The sequence below is a fragment of the Aphis gossypii genome, chromosome 3 (assembly GCF_020184175.1).
Source record: "Aphis gossypii isolate Hap1 chromosome 3, ASM2018417v2, whole genome shotgun sequence".
NCBI classification, from domain to species: domain Eukaryota; kingdom Metazoa; phylum Arthropoda; class Insecta; order Hemiptera; family Aphididae; genus Aphis; species Aphis gossypii.
Genome location: NC_065532.1, coordinates 27,056,050 through 27,080,050, shown reverse-complemented (window position 1 = coordinate 27,080,050; position 24,001 = coordinate 27,056,050). Strand labels below are relative to the sequence as shown.

The 24,001-nt window shown below is 32.5% G+C and overlaps 1 protein-coding gene and 1 long non-coding RNA gene across 2 annotated transcripts in view; one reads left to right on the top strand and one right to left on the bottom strand.

The window, feature by feature from the left end:
* Positions 1-3,698: 3,698 nt before the first annotated feature.
* The window catches only part of LOC114124883 (serum response factor homolog), a 72,628-nt gene continuing 52,325 nt past the window's right edge, over positions 3,699-24,001 (top strand). The window contains exons 1-2 of the mRNA XM_050204321.1: positions 3,699-5,094; positions 6,923-7,186. Of these exons, the coding sequence (XP_050060278.1) occupies positions 4,672-5,094; positions 6,923-7,186 (687 nt within the window). The 5' untranslated portion in view covers positions 3,699-4,671. The remainder of the gene's footprint in view (positions 5,095-6,922; positions 7,187-24,001) is intronic.
* Positions 20,997-23,023, bottom strand: LOC126551311 (uncharacterized). Its single transcript, XR_007605190.1, has 3 exons — positions 22,838-23,023; positions 21,184-21,253; positions 20,997-21,115 (listed from the first exon to the last, which is right to left on the bottom strand). It is a non-coding gene; the product is annotated as an uncharacterized LOC126551311 (long non-coding RNA).

Sequence of the window (24,001 nt, the reverse complement as noted above, 5' to 3'; positions counted from 1 at the left end):
TTATATAGAAATTGTATGAATCATAATTGTTGTTTTTGTTTAGTGTGCAGTTTTTACTTTTTACTAACGTTTTTGTACCAAATAATCACTGTATTATTTTAAATTTATGTTTTTAAGTTTATGCCAAAAATACATACATTTAATAATTTGGCGATCATAAAATATTTTATTTTTTCCCGTTTTCAATGTTCAATGTTTACAGCATAATATATGATAAAATCAAGCAAACAATAACTATGTTTTAAATTTATCAACAAATCAGCACACATATGTATTTTAATTTATGTTTTTTTTTCAATACAATATGAACATTTTTACAGTATATACTTTATTATATTATAAAGGCTTTGTGAATGAATATGAATCACATATAGCTTAATTAATTAAACTGAATTAGTACTTATTTAGTTTTGACATGTTAAAATTGCACATGATGGTACACTCGGATCAAGTTTTGATTTAAATACTACACTCTTAAATATACCTTTATCTAATTGACATTTATTATAATAAACTTAGTTAGTTAGCTTAACTTAGTTCATATTGTAAAATACCAAAATAACGTAATAAATAATAATTTAGATTAGACATTGTATGTTATAGTTTTTAGAGTATACAGTGTATAAATGACATTTGTATACCTACCTATAAATATTAATTTTATGTTGTTTATAAATAAGGGTGATTTTTAAATTTAAAACAAAATATTATCACATTTATGGATATTTTATACATAATGTAGACGATGTCGCATATCAGTTATTTGTTGTTAATAGTACGAATTTTTTTGTTAAATTGCGAAATTTCTGATTACACTCTATAGTCCTGTAATATACATTTTGAATTGTTTTTGAATTGTTTGTACAACATTTTATGGTTTATTGGTGTAATGAAAATAAGGTTAGGTTCATATTATTGTTATCTGTTTGCTATCTTCAATAAATGAAAGTTTTGTGATATAGGTATTCAAGCCCGAGGGAGTTTGAGAATATTAGTATATTATACATTATATTTATAGTTTGGTTATAATATTTAGTGTGATAAGTGTGTGGCATATAATGATGAGTCAAATAGTACCTATTAGATCGCACGAGTTTGATATACTTATATGTACTTTGTGTAAGTCATTGTAATAATATTGCATTATCATTATAATAATAATAATATATGAACTTATCGTTGTGTGGTATATAATATATAAAACGCAACGGGAATCTCTAAGCAACTATATATTGTATGAACCGTACTCAAAATTTATGTTGAGTACTTATACCTATTGACTATATTAGCTATTATTGATTTTTTAAAATTAATAATCTTGGCAATTTATGTAGTTATCGGACATTTGTATGTGATGGCTGTCACTTAAGACTTTAATAATTATTTACTCCTCACACTTCGATTGAGGTAAAATGTGCCATAATATACATGAGTGTTCTAATTGTGTTTAGTTGTCTATCAGTCTTAATAAAATTCATTATTTTCAGATTATATACTTTTGAGAAAAATTTAAGGATATAACTTGTGAAATATTTGGTTTCCTATATAGCTTTATGACACAAAGCCTTTCATCATTATGGCTAATACTTTAAAATTAAATCTCTTCAATACATTTTTTTTAAACCATTTTTACCAGACATTTTGCCGCAGCAGTGCGGTACACGTATTTTTATGACATAATATATTATAGGTATTGATGTAATGACCGTTTATTAATTATTACGTTGTGACTAAACTGCAATATTGGTTTTATACCCTATTGGCTATTACCCTAAAAAATTTTGGTGCCATTCACTAGAAAACGTTTTATGACTGCTTAATTATTTAAATTTTTATTAGTTAACAGTTCGTTTCGATAGACATTGAATTTTAGTGATTGTTGGTGACCTAAATAACACATTGTGAATTATATAAGTTCAGTTATTAACTTATACCAGTGACGTATACACCACTTTTATATGAATAGGAATAGGGTAGTGGATCAATGGAAAAGAATGTTACCAATGTAATAATTATAAATCATTTTTGTTTTAAAGTATCTATATCATTTTCTTATTCCTTAAAAATGCATATAAAAAATAATTTTAGACAGAACATCCCAAAAATTCAAAGGCATTATAGTTAAGCCTGACGATACCGCGACATAGATGACTTATATGAATCTAATTTATATGATAGTATAAAGAGACCACAAACTACAAAGTATATTAAAATTGAACTAAATGTCTAAATTAAATTCGTATATTTTCACAAATTACAATATGCATGACGTATGCATTATAAAGGTATCTAATAGATACTATCTATAGTATAATATAATTTGAGAAAATATTATAATATGAAGTAATAATATACTTTTTGTTTTTGATGAATTTAAACTTATAAATAAATATGCGAATATTTTATTTTTAATGTTTTTTAAAAAACATCATACAACTTACCATACAGGTTAGGTTAGGTTATATATTAGATATTTAAAGTTAATATATTTTTTTCTGTTGTTTGATAGCTAGTGGTTGATCACTGATGCAAATTATATAAAGTCAGAAATAGCTAATTTTCAATAGACGTAATTATTTGATATTTCAAGTTTGGAGATTTTACAATGATTGTATAATAACTAATCACTAATAAAAAATAAATGAATATTTAAAAATAAAAAAAAAATTTAAAACATAAAAATGAAGTATTAAGTTCAAATGGGAAACAGTTAACCATAAAAATTTAGAATTTTATTTAAAGATAATATAAAAGTATATTAAAACATCCCATGTTAGCAATTTGCTATTAATATAAAGCATACCTACGTGGCTACGTGAAAAGTCTGGCACAACTCATAAACAGATTTTTCTTTCGGCCTTAGACTCATAAGAATGTTACCTACATCTTACATAATATACTTGGACGCACATATTGTTGTAGCAGTTCTCGTTCAACCACGTAATAATGATTGTCATTTGTCGTAGGTGTATATTATAATAATATTTTTTTTGTTTAACCGTTAATGATGACTAAATCCCCGAAAGAATTAAATAATTCAACAGATGGATAGAATAATTGAGAGCCCTTATAGGCGTGACAAAAAACTAAACTAGGTTCATACAAAGTTGCGTTGCATCTTGCACGCTGTTGCCGGTGGAGAATTAATTTTTACCCGTTCCAAATTTGGCTTGCATTATTATGGTATACATTGGAACACACACATTTTCGAGTTTTGTCGGAACTTTCAGAACTCAGCAGCGCGAGTGTAAGAACACTAAGAACTATATACTATACAATAATTTTAAATATTATTATCAAACTAATGAATAATCATAACAACAATAACAATAACAACAACAACCGAACTTAACTCATGTCCCTATGAAATATAATAATAATAATTTTATAGAAAAAAAATATGGCGAACGTTCGAGCGTTATTATATAGGAAGCGCATTATTCGCCGGAAGGTGGATCTTAACGCCGTTGGGGAGGTACTACGGCCGCACCGTATATGGTCAAGTTTGCCTAATTTGGCTCGGGCAACTCTTCTAAATACGGCAAGCGAGGCGGCGGGGGAGGTCGCGGTGACCCGGGAGAAGGGGGAAGCACGAAATAATATACAATGTAATAATAATAATAATAATAATAATATATGATAGCAAGCCGCGCGCGCGACCGTCCGCGCCGCCGTTACCACAACCGTTCGACCGACGGCGACTTCGACCGCGGTCCGACGACGACACGACTCGTTTTCTACGACGGCGACCGTAGTGTGTAGTGGGTATTATAGTAGGCACGTCTTGCGCCATTCCGTCGTCTACACATGGACGTGTCACACGTGTAGTTTGTGCCCGCGCTGCACATCGTAACGACTCGACGCGCACGCCGCATCATATCGTTTTATTTTTTATCGACACAATAAAAATAATTTTAACACAGAAAATTCGTCGTCGTGTGATACTACAATATTATACCGTCATCGATTTTATATGCATTTATATATATAAAAAAATATATATAAATATTTTTTAATTTTTACGCGCGATTTGTGTTCGTCTGACAATTGTGTGCGCGGGAGGCTGCAATTTAGTGTCGCGGCTTATATGCTGTCCGCTGATTCCGTCGTGTGTTTGCGCACCTATATAAAGTACGCGTACGCCACGGTGAATATTATAATAATATAAAATAATCGACGACGATCCCGCCCGGAGCACCGACGCCGAGAATATTGTGTACAATTTTTTTAAATTTTTAAAAATAGAAAAACCGCGCGGCACATGCGCCACGAGTTCTATTATTGTACGGACGCAGGTCGAATTACTCGTAATCGTGCGGCGGCGGGAGGGCGACCGTGGAATTCAACACGACGACGGCATAACCGTTCGTATCTTCACCGCAGTGGCAACAGCACACCGCCGGTGTCCGCCGTTATCAGTGCCGCGGCCGTTGTTATCAGTGACATTTGTTTTCGTTATTTTTGTTGAATATTTGTTATTATTGTTGCTCCCGCGTACCCGTTACTCCGTAGTAATAGGTGTCCCGTGAACACCTAAGTAAAATCTCGTCCCTCCGAATAGGAAATTTCGAGTAAGTAATATCGTACTCGACGTTTTCCGCGGTCGGCCGGTGCTGACCGTCTCGCGTGTGCGTGCAGTGCGTGGATGACCAGTCGTAGGCGGTCAAGTGCATGAGGTGGACAGCGATGGACAGTGCGTCTGGCGGTGGCGGCCGCGACAATAGATTCGGCATGGGTTACGCGTCGAACATGTCGCTGTTGGACCCGTCGGACATTTACAACAACGGTGTCGGCGGTCAGCAGCAACGGCCGTCCACGTCGCGTACACCACCCATGATGGGATGCGGTCCCGGTGGTCCCGTTCACCAGCGAGGCATCAAGCGAACCATGGGCCCAGGCACTAACATGTGCTACGAACCTACTGACCACCATCGGTTGGTCGATGACAACTTTTCGCCACCTTCCGTCAAGGACGTATCACCGTCGAACGGCAAGAAAACCAAGGGCCGTGTAAAAATCAAAATGGAATACATCGAGAACAAGTTGCGCAGATACACAACGTTCTCCAAGAGGAAAACTGGCATCATGAAGAAGGTTAGTTTTAGCATTTGTTTAAATCCAACGTAAAGCACTCGATTTAATTTGATTGTCTATACCCTGTAAACGATTAAATTGATTCTATACTTACTTGTTCTTTATTCATTTAAAATTCACAATCATCAGTAATTTTGATTTACTTCTCTTATAAGATTTAGATATTTGTTTCACATTTTTATTAGTTTCTTTGACATTTATTTTTTTATTATAAACTATAACGAAACCCTTTTATTGAAGAAAATATTTTACTTGTAATTGATTATTGTTAAAAGAATAACTTTGTGTTGGTTTATTAGTGATCTTTTTTATTTTCAACTATTTATGTGATAGGTATCTGTTTTTGTAACTATTAGTGTTTGTATGTTAATTTAATTAAGAATTAGGAATTGTATTTGTAGATATATCTATCTATCATATGATTCATACCTATATTATTTTATGAGACAATAAAATGACCTTCATATGATTCGAATTGTCAAACAGATGGTCGATTTCTTCTTTATCATTTCTATTATTTTTTTTCAAATACTTATATATTTTCAAATATCTATATAAGTACTTATGTTTAAAATAAAATTACCACACTAATTTATGATAAAAAGTGTCATTTAACAAACAGATGTGCATTTCAACTCATATGTTTAGACCACCATCTGTACATAATAAGCTTTAAATAGAAAAAAATACATTTTTAGTTCTACAAATTTTATATATTTTCTTTATTTTTTTTATAATTGCTCTGTTTTATTAATGAACTACCTATTTGTTACTATGAGATTAACTTTGCAAAACTTTAAAGATTTTTTTCAGTACGGTATTTTTCTTGTAACTTTTTATATATATATTTTTTAAAGTTAATTACTCATGTAATTTATATTATAAATACTAAATATTTTATTCATTATCATTTAAATATTTATAAACAGACTTATTACCTAAATATCTTATGATTAGTGCAATTTAGGTATTTCTTATAAAGCTGTGTTTTTAATACATCTTCAAACATATATTTATTATTCTGATAAATATATTTTTACAAATCTAACATATTAATATATTATACCTACGCTGATATAGAAACAGCTTATTTTCTTTCTTTTGATACCTACTTATATTATTTATTTTTTATCCTGATATATATTTTGATTGGTTAACAGTTTCTTCCCTTGTTTCTTCCTTAAACTTAAATTAATTATTAGCATTTTCTGTCATAATAATAATTTAATATATAGGGATTGATATAATTGTAATAGGTGTTCTATAGATAGTCTTATATAGAAATAAGCTAGTTTAATATAACTCAATACAGTTAATTAACATTAAACATTCCAAAGTTAATTGAATAATTTTCAATAGTTTAAATTTGCGTTAATTATATTAAAAAAGTGTTTACTATATTCATTCAATGTGAGATTTAAATCATCTTTATTTGACATGAATCAAGAATGATAATGTATAATTTTTTTTTTTATTATTACATTTAATAGGTACCTACAATATTTTTTCTTATTAAGAAATAAACTAAAAAGCTCAATGTAGGTATTTGATGTTCATTAACTGAAGATATAAAATAAGTTTTAAAAATGTATTTATTTGAATGTAAAATTTACTAGGTGTATTTTTATTATTACCATTTATATATTTATTATTAAATACTTAACAACACTCCTGAATTCCTGATATTACTATTAGTATTTGAACTTGATGGTATACCTAAAACATAATATTTATTTTAAAATACTGTGATACCTAAATATTTGCTTGATTTATCTCTTTTCTTTTGAATTATTTCCACTACAATCACATGATTTTTGTTCCTTTACAGGCATATGAGTTGTCAACATTAACAGGCACTCAAGTGATGCTATTAGTGGCATCCGAAACGGGACATGTGTATACCTTTGCCACTCGCAAGTTACAGCCGATGATTACTTCTGAAGCTGGCAAAGCACTAATTCAAACATGCTTGAATTCTCCAGACCCATGTCCGTCCTCATCGGGTGCAAACTCAGGGGATCAACGCATGTCAGCAACTGGATTCGAGGAGACTGATCTGTCTTATAACATTGGTGACGACCATGATTCCAAAGTAAGGCAGTTTGTGTACGGCCAACAGAGTCCTGTCCACCATCCACACCATCAGCAACACCACCCCCAACACATCATGGCCATGTCCCCGCCTGCTCATCTCATACCCTCATCTAGTCCCAGCCCCCTGATGCACACCGCCAATTATCAGCAACAGTGCACTTCCCCGCTGCCATTACACCAATATCCTCACATGGCATCCCATTCACACAACCAACGGTAATGTTCAGTTGAACCAACATTGACGGGATAAAAAATTTTGAATAAAAAAAAAATAGACTGAACCATTTTATGTCTGTACAAGTAGAAATATTATAATATAATATGCAATTACCATGCGATTATCCCCGGCAATGAGTTCAACCGAACATTGTCACGCCAACGTATACAGCGTAGGCAAATCCTATTCGTCCACGTTTGATTGCAGTGTTTTTCGCTTTGTGTGTTATGTTTTTATTTTTTGCTGTGTTGTAGTTTATAAATATATTTTAATATATTATAGTAAGAGCTTAAATAAATTGCTTCTACCACAACTCTACCACTGCCGGGTCGTGTTCAATATCGAAACTACAATTTTTATTTATCATTATCGTCCCAAATGATTTTTTTTTTTTTTTTTTTTTAAATGTAGAATATTTAATGGCGTTCCGCTTTCGATGTCTTGCAACCCTGCACGGTGTTGTTAAATTTTGTTCGAATATCAATTGATGGATGTGGGGAAGGTAGGGGGGAATACAAATAATATAAATCGCCGATGATGGATATATTTTTTTAATATTTATGCGCATCACGCTGCCTTCTGGTCGTCCCCGGGGGAGTCGTCTGGTGACGAATATAGGGGGTCCGCCGTTGATTGGTCAATTATCGTCGTTGTTAAATTATTATTATTATTAAAAAACATTAAAAAACGGTCGGCTGTCCGTGCGTGGGTGGTAGTGGCGGCGGACACGTGTGTAGGCGGCGGCGACGGCTGGTCGCAATGATGATAGTATTATGCCTACGCTCGTGGACCGGTTGCTGCAGTGGCTGCGACGGCGACCTAGGCGATTACTACGTTTTTCCCGGACGGTTTTCGCCGACACCGCCGCCCCGTTTGGTTTTCCCACGGGATTAACTGGCACGGATCACCATGGATTTATTACGTTTCACGATAATCGAAAAAACCGGACCTCGCCGTATTGTACCTATATAATGATAATATAATAAAGTGTAATAATAATATCGACTACGTGCCTGGGATCGGTAAGCAGCGGCGCGGCATCGGCGGTGCGTAGGTCGTGAGAACGGCAGCGGCGGCGGGACGCTGCGATCGCGTAACGATTAAGAAACGGATAGAGAATAAAAAAATTAATAAATAATCGTGAATATAAAAAAAAAAAAAAATTGCAGTTATCGGTAATCATGTGTAATTACGCGTATTTTTATGAGCTCTCTCTCTCTCGTTTTGTACTCTTGTAAATATGAAACTATTATGTTTTTTTTTTTATATAATATTTATATATATAGTTTTATTTTTAATTATTATTTTGTACAAAAAACAAAAAAAACAAATCGTTGTATATTATATATTTATTATTTTTCGTATATATATTATATATTTTTAATTTATTGTGGTAAGATATTTTAGAGAAAATTCTATGTATATATTATAATATAATATATACGCACATTTTTATACGTTTAAGAGTGAAAACAAGAACGGTGCCTTTTATAACTTTATATATAATCGTTATTGTCGATAACAAAATACGTCATTTGGTCTAGTCCGAATTTTTATTATATAGGTGTTACCTACACATCATTATAATATATACCTACTATTATAGACCATTGTTATCAAGTCTGTGATATTTATCGGTAAAATAGTATAATTGTAATATACATAAATGCTGCAATATACGTCGTGCGTTGCGCATATATTTATTATATATGTCGTTACGATCAACTGTGAGTACACATATTATATGTTATGTAATATAACATTTATATATTATAAACGATAATAAAACGAAAACTGACTATATTGAAATGTTTTAAAATTGTATCTCTCTATACCCCGTCCACTTCTAAGCACTGTCCCTTGTACGTTTTAAATAAACGCAATATTATGTTTCGAAAAAAAAATATAATAATCCACAACACTTTGTCTGCACTCTGCAGTACTACGAAGTAAGATTATAACGATCGAAAGAGTTTTGCACGTACGGTATAATAAAAACTCGTTCGGAAATCGGAAAAATGACGTGTATATCGGTCGCGTAACTTTATATTTTTTCGAAATTTTGGGCGTGTGAGACGACGTGGGACGTCGTCTTCGTCGTCAGTCGTTTCGTTTGTGTGTGTCTGTATAATATACTTAAATACATAGGATATACGAGTATGTACACATATTTTTTTCTCTTTAATTTCGTTTCCCAATTCGCAGTGGCGACGCGTCGATACACAGACACGCACACGCCTCAAGATCGTAATATAATATATATATATATATATATATATATGCGTATAGAAGGCTACACACACACATATACTCTTATTCATGTCCGATATTATTGTCGCCCACTACCGGTGAGTTCGTCCGCACAACAATAATTACGTGAGCGCCGCAGACGCCCACCAGCGCGCGGGCCGCGTCGACGGGAAGTTTTCAAATAGTGTGTTACACTTGAAACCAGTGTGCCCACACGCAGTGAAAAAAGATTTAGCCCACGCGCGACCGAACGCGCGCGTTGCGAAACGTTTTCGGACGTGCCGTGCGGTTTTTCGTCTTCGTAGCGCCGTTTCCGGCGGAACTCCAGGACAGGACCGGAAACGGCGGATCTTTTGTGCCGGCGAATCGGTACTCGCGGACTTTTCGTTGGAAAAGCCGACAGGACGACGGGCCCGAAATCGACCAGATGTTTGCGTCCCATATGTGTTTAATACTCCTACTGCTCCACACCTCGTTGCTTGCTGCTGCTGCACCGCCCCGGAGCGGTTTTCTATTGTACGCGCTGCATATATATATACTGTATATTAATATAATAATATGTGTGTGTAATTGCACGCGCGTAAAATATAATATTCTTATGATAATTATTTGTAGGGAAACGGCCGACGTGTGCAACAGGTGCCACGCCGCGCGGCGGTAGATGACCCCCTAACTATATAGCTCGCGTGCGCGGCGGAAATGCGTATTACGATCGTCGTTTTCAAGCGTGTGCGGAATATCGTATTGTGGGATAATATCACATTAATGATTACCTACAATAAGCATAAAGTACTAGGTGAATAAGAATTTCGGGTGCGGAGTGCGGACACTGGTTCTTCCGGCGCTCCGCCGCTATATACAGCCGAAGCTTCAGCAAGATACCTATATAGGTTTCCGACAATTTCTGGTAGTCGCTGCATCTGTATAGATATTTCAGATAGATACCCCTAACTTGAGTGAATTCGTGCATAGAGCGTATATGTTATATCGTGGAAAAACATATCCAAAACGACGTGTTGTACGACGCACACTCGCCATTATGTAGTTGGTATTAACTATTATTATATATAAATACTGGTCTTCGAAAATCATGATAAGTAATATTAAATGTTTAATGCCGATGGAAATGAATATACGCGACCTATATGATAATAAAAATAAAAATTCATGAAATCCAATAGCATCGTGTTCGGCTCCTTTGATTCATTTTTCGAAGGCCATCTTATGCAAAAATCGCATTATTTTTATCTGAATAATGTCACGCGCGAGACCGCCAAAGTATAAAACACCGAATATCGATGCCGTTTATATGTACACCAATCATCAACATATTGTGTACCTACATGCCGCGAACGAGTAAGATAATTGTCGGATTCAGAATAGTTACATAGGTGTGGCGGATTTGGCTGTATCAACGTTTATACTATGTAAAAAGAGTGATGGAGCGATTAGATAAAAAAAATCAGTTTACTTTTGATGTGTGTTTTGTACTATAGATGTTAGCGAGGCCACGAATAAACACCTACCTAAACCTTAAAATGACTCTTTTACGTTTTACATGTATATTTTACTATAATACGACCAAACCATGTTTACCGTATGACTTATCACGACTTGTGAACAATGTAGTGCTGAACGTTTGCGAATGCTTATGTAGTTATGTATGATATTTCGTTGACCGGTACAGTTGTATGCACGTAGACTACACCGAGATTCGACCGAGGCTAATAGTATCATATATTATTATCCACTCGCCTCTTATAGATTTGTTCAGTTGTTGTGACTTTTTGAGTGTATTTAGTCTTGCACGTTACACCTTGCTTCACGAATTTTTCGTGTTATATATTTGCAAACGTATTATACATATATATTATATGTACCATTGACATAACGGTCTCGAACGATTTTTATCTATATTGTATGACTCGACACCAGGTAAGTACACACTATAAAACGTATATAACCCTATATATTATTATATTATTTATTATCTGCCACGACGCAGTCTAGATATAACGCGCGCGCAATGAAGATTTTGACATCACGCATAACTATTACACTATGTATTACGTGCATAATTTATTTATATATCGTTATACAAACAAAATATCGCGTTTTACCGTTGTACAATCATAATTCATAACCGACTATACCCGTGTACAATGCTCAGAAAATATGTGTATATGTATATATTATAACATGAAGTATTGCATCCGCAGTGCAGCGTCATTGCGCTGTTTTTCGATCTAATTGAAACATACCATTGATTTCTCAATAATATTATATATATATTAGGTAAATCTATGTAGTACGAAGGTGATTTATTGACATCTCAAACCTATCCTGCGCGTTAACATACTAGGAGATTTCGTCTGGGCTATTTTAGAAGAGTAAGGAAATTATAGTAATTATAGTACGAATTAATATTCTATAATAATATTACTAGAAGAGTATTGTCTTCAATCGCGAGGGAGTCATAAGTCAGTAGGTGATGATGTGTATAATACATATAAACTTAATAATAACATATTATATATAAAGTATAGTTCCCGTAAACAACAGATTTGCGTAATTTACGTTATAGCGATATGAGTTTCCATTTATATTTATAAATATTTTGTGATTTTAATAATATTATGTACCGCGCATATTATCAAATACATTATAGACCATCTATCCTCAGTATTCCGCTAATCGCGTAGTATCGACAACATTTGCGTGTACATCAGTCTGTTTTTAATCGTAGTGTACATCTTCACACAATAAATTCGAAATACGAGGATACTGGTAGTGTGTATGTGTTTGATATTATCGTAAGACTTAACAGACCGCAAACATTGATGGTGGGGAGACATCTATTATAGTGCTGCAGTATAACTAGCTTTCATATGCGCCTTTGCAAAACAACATTTTGCGTCCTCTGTACTATTGCTGGGCATTTAACCATGACATTCAATGGGCCTCGGACCTCCTCCATGTTTTCTACTATAATACATTTTACTTATTTATCGTCCTTATATAATAGTTCTGTTGACAGAAAGGTATCGCAGTTATTTTAGATTGTTCTTTAATACAGCCCTTCTCCTCCCAACAAAAAAATATACTACTAATATGACCTTTACGGTTCTAATATCATAATAACAGTGCGTGGGTTTCTTTTAGGGTAATAATGGCTATTATGATGATTACACTTATTTTTTTTTAATACAAGAACTGTAGTTGATTTTAATTAAACAATAAATTATTAAAAAATATAATAAATAAGTAAGCATAATGTAGCATAGGCACGTATAGTTTTTGACAACATTCATTGGATAGTGCTGTGGTCAAGCATTATTCGATATTACTAGCTCTCGAGTGGGTGACCATCCAGATTCGTAACGATGAATTCATGTCCTATATACGGGAACACGTGTTCCAAAGACTAAATCAACCAACCTGTCACACCGTACCCTACCTCAATAGAAAAACATTTTTACAGCTAATGTCCATTCTTAGTTGTCGAAGCTTAATTGATAAAAATGTAAAAAAATTTTTATGTTTTAATAATAACACAATATTTTTATTACATTCAGGCGTATCAGAAATAAGTCATTTACCTGTAGTCCGTACTATATGGTTGACTTGCATTAACTTGAAAATAAACAATAAAACATTTTTCTTAGATACCTATGTAAGATTGAGCATTAATAATTAATATTAAAGGTATATACTTCTTTATAAGCTCGGTCTTTATAAATACAAAAAGCAGCGTTCCAATAATTTATTGTCTTATTGAAAATACGTAGAAGTTCGTGATAAAGCGTAAGGATGGAATGGTACCTAAATGGTTTTAGTAAATATATACAAATTATTTAGTAAGATATCATATATTATATCGTGTACAAATCAGAATTAACATCCTCGAAATGTCTCTTTACGTCTTGCGGCCAAGAGATAGAAAAGTGCAGTTTATGCCTGAACATTTGCAGATGGCCCTAATTCGAAACCGAAAGGGCCGACAGGGTAATAAGACGCGTTATAATGTCTTTCACCGTATTATAACAGGCAACAGCAATATATTATGATTAAGTGTACAATTTAATAATATATACGACTGTACCAATTTCGAAACTGCCGTATGCCGCGCGTATAGTAAAATAATATAACATACTATTTAGATACCTACCTATTATACGCAGTCTTGTCGTCGTCGCATATAGGTACAAACGAAATAATTGTGTAATGAATTGTTATAGTTTTGAATGCGTGCATCGCATATAATATGTATACAAGTATATAGGACGCGTATAGCAAATTTATATATCTGAGACGGAGACGTCCGTCGTTTCTTTTTAGTGTCAACATCTTCATTCATTAGGATTCATTGCTTCATTGTTTAGACGTCATGACAGGCAATTAGATTGTACCTATGGGGTATATATTGTATTCAGCGGTGGATATACCAGGCGTCTCTATAATACACAGGTGGGTACACTGCGGCGGTATATATTATGGGCGGGCGGCGACACCGATGTGGTGTATTAAAGGTACACTCTCGAGGAAAACCGCAGCAGCGCTTATTATTGCAGCAGCAGCACGAGGAGAAAACGAAACCCAACACATTTATACATTATATTTATATGACATCGCGGTGTATACATATATTGTATATAATCAGTGTCTTATACCGCGATCATACAATAGACGTATAAGTAAGATACCAACCTTTGTGCGTTACGTTGTGGCAGTAGCAGATCTGCAGGATATATATAATATGTATATATATATCACTAATATTAGACCAATATTGTGTTTATGAGAGATTCGTATTTTGTAAAAAATCTATTGCCGGCTATAATGTGCAGCGTCTATAGCTTAAATTGGTTATAATCTTGCGTTAATTTCGATTTCGAATAACTATATTTAATATTTATAGAATATTATATAAAAAACAATTAAATGCGTAAGAAAAGGTACAGCTCAATGGGGTAGTGTCTATCACCACACTCGTAACGTCTTTGATTTATAGAACATTTTCACGGACCGTATTCGAACCCTTTTGAGCAACCAGGCTTTAACCGTACTGCAAACTGCAACGCCTTTCAGCTTGGTAAGTACATCAGCGACCTCCTAACCTTGTGCTTTGGCTGGGTCTATTATTCGGAAAGCGGCGTGTGTTTAGGCGTTACAATTTGGGGCTTCAGGCCCAAACTCAATCGTACAGGTATAATATTACGCGTTTTGCCGGTTCGTGATCCAGCTGTAAAGATTGCTAATCGTGGAGTTTTCAATCGTTCGTTTTGCCTGTATGATTCGTCAAAGAAATTTTCCTCGTCGTTTTATATACATTATGCTGCGTTATTAGGTACGCGTATTTTGTTTTCGTGCTGTTGTGCGCGTGTCCCCCTACGGGCGAAGGAAACAAATCTAAATACACCTACAGTCAAATGTATACGTGCGTATATAGGCACTTATTATTATTATTTTCTTATTTTACATATTATTACTGACGCCATTGCGGAGTCTACTGTCGTTGCGGCAGCGTTATAATAATATTATACATTTTTATGGCCGAGTAGGAATAATATATTTAATAGGCAACTTTATTTATACACATTTTATTTTCTCATATTTATACACACCTACTGCAATTTGGTTTAGTAAAAAAAGTCGATGTTCTCACAGTAGGTACCTCTTATATTATCATAATATAGCATTATAATATATACGTTATTATATTATTATGCAGATTGATCGGGTTCGACGTGTATAATATAATATCTGTTAAACCAATATTCAACCGTATTCGATACCATAAAAAACGTAAAAATTGTGTGATACTGTGATGAATGATCAATCTGCGCAGGATATTTTTTCTTGGGGTGGACCGATATTTTTGTTCACATGACCTCTCTCTCTCCGATCGGCGATCAGTATAATATAATATAATATAATATATATGTTACGGGTAAAATACGAAAAAAGAATAGTGTGTACACTATACACCAGGAATCACCTACAATTAATATTTTATGAGGCCATAAAATGTAGTATAAATGTTTATCTAAAGAAAGTATACAAGCAAAATGAAAAAATATTATTTATAAAAGGTTTATTTCATAAATTACCTGAATAGTTTTTAAATTATCCACAGCACTCTGACTATATTATATTTGTATAATTGATTAAATAATATTTGTAATCTTACTGTTCATCTGAATACGATTTGTATTACCGACTTAATATATGTTTACACTATTCGTTTTTGGACCTTATTCGTAACATATACAGGTACATAGCGAACAAATTGTTTTCGTGAAATATGACATTAGGCGTATAAGAATTATTATTAAAGGATAGTGAATAAATTTAAGTCATCTCGATTTTAAAACTATCAAGACTTGACTGCAGTACCTATAGAATATCATTCCTGCTGTTAGTATACGATCTCAGATCTCTTCTTCGCTGTGAACAGTGTTCAATAGGTAAACCTAAAACAAATATATAATACAATTGGTTATTAATTTTTTGAATACATAGTGAGTATATAGAATTGAACTGATATAGAATTAAATTGAGTTAAATAATATATGTTTTGTAGTATAGTCTTAGTAATAACTATACCTAGTTGTTTGTAAATTGAATAAAACTAATGTTGTATACTGAAATTTAAATGTTTACCTATAGAATGACTTATAGCGGTTAAGAATATATAAATCTACATGATTACTTAGTAATGCGGAACCATTATGTGGGAGTTGGTTGATAACTTAAATCGAATATTTAATTATAATGCATAATTTTAAAACTGTAATCCCGCTGTTAGTAAATATTTTATACTAGTTATGCCCTATAATAAATAAAATCAAATTCGGCTTGCATAATGCAATAATTACTTATTGAGTTATTGTTCCTCTTTCGTGTTTCGGAATAAAATTAAGTTTCCGTCACTTCTAACCACTATTTTTGGATTAATTATTTTTTATACAGTTTTATTATTAATTATTATGATTGTTATTTACTTAACAGATAAGATAGATATATTTGCAGATAAATGGGTTTTCAATTTTGATTTTAATTAATTTTTACCTATAATATGTTTATAATTTATTCTCGATATATCTACATGGCTAACACTTACGGGCTTCGGGGTATGATTATTATTTTACCCAAGAAAATACATTTACAGCTATATACCTGTTCTATTATGTTTTAGTGTGGATCACACTAAATGTAACCAAACTGTGTGGTTATCGGTAAAAATCGTACTTATAACTATTAAAGGTAGGGAGGATTTATCTACATTTTTCAATAGCCTTAAAAATAATGTTTATGTTGCCGCCAAAGTGAAGAACAAGGCATTTCATAGGTACTATTGTTCATCATTTCATCAATAATTTTATTATGTAATGGTGAAATTAGTAATTACTAATTGACAATGGCCAAGCCAATTAAAGGAGCACATGAGTTTGGTTAATATATTATTGGAGCTTAATTTGTTATGAACTATATTTCTGAACTTAACATTGCTTTTGAAAGATTAAAATTGTATAAGTCCCTACAATAATGTTTTATACAATTATTTGTTTTAGATTAAAATTGACTCTGTAAAAGTCAATATTTTCATGTTTTTCTGATAGCTAAAAAATGTATATATATTATATATATATAAATAATACTATATATTTGTTATAATTATATAATGTTAAATAGATATCAGTTATAGGTGAATTGTTTCTTTATATTTTATAAACAAAACAAAATTACTCATTAATTAATAAACGCGTACATTCATCACGAAGTTATTTATACATATTATTATTATGTTTTATCCATACATATTATTATGTACCTAGTGGCTATTATATATTCATAGTCGATTTAATACTAATATTCTATATGAAGACCCATTTGGCATTTACTATTTGGTTGTATGATTCTTAAATATAACATATAATGATAGCAAATATTCTAAAATATATTAAAAATTATATAAAATAAAAAAAAATGAATATAAACCTGTGTATCTATTATATTTTATATTCTTACGTTTCACAAAAGTATTTATATTTTTTTCATTTCTACGAAGACTAGAATATGGGTGAACCATGATTAATACCATATTTCTTTAATTTACGGAAGCAGTAATTTCATAAAAATAAACTCAGTGATGTATTATTAAATAAATAGCACAATTAATATTTTACACATAAAAAATTGAATATACTTTAAATGTGCAGTTTTATATATTAACAAAGGGATAAAGTAGTAAATTGCACTCTGATTAGTTACTATTAGCTATTACAATTGATAACATTATAAATTAATGTATTAATAGCTATACGTTAATGAATTAGGTACCTACGTAAAAATGTTGCCGTATTTATATGAACCAAATAAATATAATACTTAAATATAAGATTATAGTACTATTAATCATTGATTTTTATCGTCTTAATTTTTTTTACAATATATTATACCTACTATTAATTATTATGTCATATGTTTTTCTAATATCTCTTGAATAAAATAGAAGTATGATTATATAAGAAGGATACCTTTTATAGGCATTACATTATTGCATAAAAGAATAACAATTGAATAGGTACCTAATTATGTATTTAATATCGTGTACAATTTATATTCAAGATAAACCTCCAAAATGGTTAATGCGTATAAATTTAATTTCAATACAATATAACCGAACTATGTAAGTACCTTATCTATTACTTTGTTGTAGGTTTTCTGAAAAATATATACTAACGTCAATAACCACTTTAAAATCAACAATGTAGGTTTGTCAAAGCTCAACGATTACATTAATTATTAATAACTTTTTAATAATCTACCTATACTCTGTGGAAAACTCTACTGGTTATACTTATGGTTTTATTACTTGTTCGTCATATTGTGACAAATTCGTTTACTCATCTACAGTGATTTTATGCGATTCGCAATACTTGCGTCCTTTAACTGTGTGACCTACTCAATGTGTTACTTATCATGTACATTGTACTTATATATTATATACATAGCTTCAAATATGATTTTTACATTGTTCATTGATATTAATTATCGATTTAAATAGGTCACGGTTCGAATCATATAATATGTTTGATAATATAATTATTATTGTTTATTTAAAGACACCTCTATAAAGAAACGGTATAATGAGAACTGCGTCGGGGTGGACATTTTTCTAAATGTTTTTTATATATGGATGATATTAAGACGTCGAAATGTCATAATTCATAATATGCATTACATGTTTTTTGTTTTTTCAAGTTATATATCTAATATAAAATAGGATTCCTATTAGAAGTTAGAACTATCACCGAAATAAAATAAATGTATTTAACAAAAATAATTATACGAGAACGTTTCGGTGGAGTGTGAAATTCACGTATAATATTATTATAGGTAGACAATTTTATATTTAACAAAGTATAATGCGATTCTTCTACTTATACACCAACGTTATACATAATTATACACTTGTAATCTTAGACACGATCGATAAACATTTGTGATTGATAATGCTCGTGTACACTGTATTGTATAGGTATACGACGATATACTCGGTACAGTCATCAAGTGTCGTCGTATAGTGATGAATTGGCGTTTATATATATCATATAATATAATGTATGCCTATTACCTATACAGTTTTTTCATCCGTTCTTTGTTTACCCAAACAACAATCTTGGTATGTTCTCAAACGGAAAAAATCGTATTTATTTTTATTATTATTTTTTTTTTTATTTAAGATTTGAAAAGCGATTTGTTCGAAGCAAAAAAAAGAGTTCGCAATAGACAGTCGTATAATATATACGCATCGTCATAAATCATACCAAAACACTGATCTATCGTTTATTGTGTATATATTTTATATTTATATATTATGTTACATTATATATATGTATAGCTTTTAAAATAACGAAACAATATCAAAGTGTTAATACATATATATATACATAGCACGCGCGTCCGCTAGTGTGTTTTATATTCTGAAGGGAACGTTTATATGGTGACATACACTATATGGGTATATATATATTTATATAAACCTATACTAGTATTTTCCATTTTCGCAGTTCTTTTTCAGACTAGTTTTAATCGCTGAACAACCCAAAGACCTTGTAAATAATACCCTTCTAGAATGTGCGTATATGTATATGTGTGTGCGTGTGTGACACATTAACATACATTTTATCCAAGTGCGTAAACCCGTTTCAAGTTCCTTGGAACTTACAATGTATACGTGCACGTGTACGCGTCACGGCGGATATTATAGGTAGAGGTACTAATAGGATAAAATATGATAATTGTGTATAAAATCGCTCCGGAAACAATTTTTCTTACTTATATTTACTACAGTACGATAATGCCTGGGTAAAGGAATCAAATACATTTTATTATTTTGAAATTATATTAATATTTTCTATATTTCACTTCACATCTTTCCAGAAAAATAATATTTTGCAAAATTGTGAGACTTTTTAACCTAACCTAACATTTTGAAATAAATTTTTGACGTATTACATTATATTGTGTATTAAATTCGAAGCAATGATCGTTTCATTCGCAAAGCGATTTGAGTTTTATATATTAATTTCAGGTGATCATTTATGCTTCACCGTATTAACTTTACGTTGGTTAGAAAATAAGTACAAAGGAAATAAAAAAACTACCTATCTTTGAGAGTTAAAATATTTTTACCTGGATAGGCTGGATAACTGGAATTACGCGTTTTCTGCAGCATTAACCCTTTTGCGCATGCTGCATGTTTTTAAAGTTGTTGTTGTTGTTATCTATACTCGAAAATCGCCTTGTGTTGTTTCAACTTCAAGTGTTTAGTACTATAGACTTTATAACTTTAAAAGTAAGATTCGAATTACACCGTATCTAGTCGTTGTTTCATATATTTAACACGTATTGACGATAAAATGTTAGTAACACGTTAAAAGCTGAATCAACTTTATACACGATACGGCGTAGTGATAACCTGGCTTAAAAACTAGGTACTATTTTCATATATTTGTGGTTGTACCAAATACCAAATTCAAGTATATCACGGTTCTACGAACATAACATAAATACCGGATTGCTAAGTATGATTTAAGCCGGGTTCACACTACACCGTGTCGTGTATTTTACCGCAGTGTAGTGTACTCCATCGTGGACTACTAACTAGACTACCACTATAGGTATATCACGAATGAATAATTCTGTTTTCACTTGCTGGAAAAACTTTGTAATATAATAATATGTGATCATTTATTATCACTATTAAAATCAATAACCACACGTTGAAAAGTTGGATATTACCACTTTCATGGTATACGAGGTTACCTTGTGGTAACCACAGTTGAAATCATAAAAATGGTGGTATAAACCATATCGTACCACATAGTTGGACCAATCAGAGAATGGCAACATTTCACGACACGAAGTTTGGCGCTTTTTTTAGCGTTCAGTCTAAAATACAAAAGAATTTTACTTGTACGCTCAAGTTGTTATAGTGCTAGTAGTGTTACCTATCTTACCTATTTAAACGGGCTATTCTGCGTTTTCACATAAATTAATTGGCGATTTGTGTACAGTGCGCGATCACAACTACAATAAATAATAACATATTAGTCATTTGTTTCTCGAACGTCAGCCAAAACACGTATAATCTAATTCAAAGATTTATTCACATCGGAGCGACCGCGCACCTCGTAGGTATGTTATTATTTTTATTATTATTATTTATTATATATATATCATATAAAATAATATATAAAATGGGTACCGCGCAAGTCCTCGAGTGGGTACCAGCAGCCTATATATACATATATCTACTGAGATGTCGCTACATAATGACGATCGGTCATTATCGTGCAATTCTATTGTATTGCTTGATAGTTTTGATGTATGAACAATGGAACGATAACGACCGATCATTATTGTGGCCGCCACACCTCGTCAATACTTTAATAATTTTACTCCTATAACTTGTACAGTTATGGCGTCTGTGTATGTGTGTGCTTGTGTGTGTATACTTGATGGACGAGGGCGAACAGGCACGAGATTAGCGATATCATTAAAACCGAATAATAACATGACCATAAAGAAAACGCGCGGAATATTATCATACAACTCTCATGCTGTAGGGATATTATCTCTCTTTTTGTATGGTATAGTTTATTCCTGCATACGGTACAGCTCATTTATATTGTCGTTGTGATCTTTTTGGTTTCCCTATCCTCGCCGTGTTTAAGCGGCCAGGTATTCGAATATTTCGGACCAAAGCTGATAAACAATGGTTCACGAAATAAGTTCAAGTTCTATTTATTTTCGTTTAAAATTTAAATAGGTTAAATCTACTTGTTGTATATTATTCCAGTACAAGGATATTTTTTAAAGTATAGATACTAGCAATGGCCGTACTCTCGCCGTCATTGTTTTTGACTGAAAATAATTAAACTATCGCTATATTAATTGCGAACTTTGAAAAAAATATTGTCATAAAACATCGTTCTCCAATGAAATTTTCATAATGTGTTATACCATTACTGTTTAATTTAAAGAATAAAAAAAAATATAATTAAGTCATATTAGATTATTATGCTATATTGCTATGATTATTGTGCCTATGGATTTTTTAAAATTAAATCTTAATATTCGTTTTATATCCTCGCCGTATCTACATTCATACTAATACATATGTTTCCACTCCGCAAAGACTTGAATCTTCGCGCGATCAACGGAGTAGTCAACTGCATTGTATACGATTTAGGGATAAGCTCCATGTCGGCCATTCTTATGTATTTAAAATCTCTGATTGCTAACTCGTAATCATCAAATAACCTTCTTAAAAATATATCTTGTCGCTTGAAACAACTTTTTCTATATAATATTAGCGATGGCCGATAGTGGCGATAGTATAATTTCGTTTTGCCTATGCGTGTTTAGCACATCGCATATTAATTTATAATTGTCTGCGAACTCTGAACTTCTTCTGTCGCATGCGTGTCGCTTTAAAAGTGCTACACACGTATATAAAGAGTAATACAATCAATAAGAAATCAACACGCACAAATGTATCGAAATCAACATTACGTAGTGAATATATATGGTTGAAATTTTACTCAGCTTTCGCGTAAACGGCAAATAATATATTTTATTTAAGTACCTATATATAGTATATATTATTACCTTAAGGACATTATTGTTTTTGATCGTTCCGCATCGTTATCCGGCCGTTGCTGCCGAGCAATTTCACATAATAAAATCGGTCTTTATATTATATTGTTCTATAAAAAAAAAAAATCAACATTATTATACGGTGGTGGCGATGGCGGAGCGATTCGATATAATATTCTTTGCGGTATTTCGTTTCTCTTTCTTTTGAGCGTGATAGATGCACAATGGGGTCTGGTGTACTTATGTACGCATACACACGCGTACATATAGTTAAAGGGGGGAGGGAAGTATAATAATATATAATAATAATAATAATAATAATAGTAATAATAATAATAATAATAATGATAATAATAAGCCAGAGGAGAATAAAATATAAAAACCACCGCCGTCGCCGTCGTCGTCGAGCGCATAATATATAATATATGTTTTGCTGCAACGGGCGCGCGAGCCTGGCGCGCGCCACTCTATATAATATGATGCGCGTGTGCACGCGATGCTGCGGCATCAGGCCATTAAAACACGTTCAAAAGACAGAGGGCGATCTTCATTGTTCTCCCGTTGGGTTTTTTCTTCTTCTTCTTCTTCGATATTGCAGCTACAACAGCAGTCGTTGTCATCGTCGTTTTCACAGGGTATCTCTGCTGCCCGCGCCCATTGTATTCGCCGTCGTCGACTATCGCTCGTTGCAATATAGTTTTTTACCCGTTCTCCGGGCAAACCACCGTCGTCCGTATGCACATAATAATAGAACACTGCAGTATGACCCGTACCGCTGTACAGATATATAACGATACTTGGGTACCTGTCTCGGACACGCGCATTATATCTGCACGGATATTATATATGTATACCGTACGAACCGAATAATTAATCGAGTCATATATATTTTATAATATGTTAGCATTATTATTACTTATCGCGTGGTTTTTATTATTGCGGCCACGTCGCGGTCGTCGTCGTCGTCGTCGTTTTACGTATTATTATAATAATAATCGTTTGATCTGCGCGCGCGCGCGCGCCCGCAATGTCACCGGCCCGGCCGCCGCGAGGGATTGTTATTATTATTGTTATGAAGCTTTTGTTCTATGCGCGCGTGCGCTATATTATATTAGTTGCCGTGGAATATGTATACTAGGTCACGTATTTTATTATTATAAATGTGTGCGTATTTTT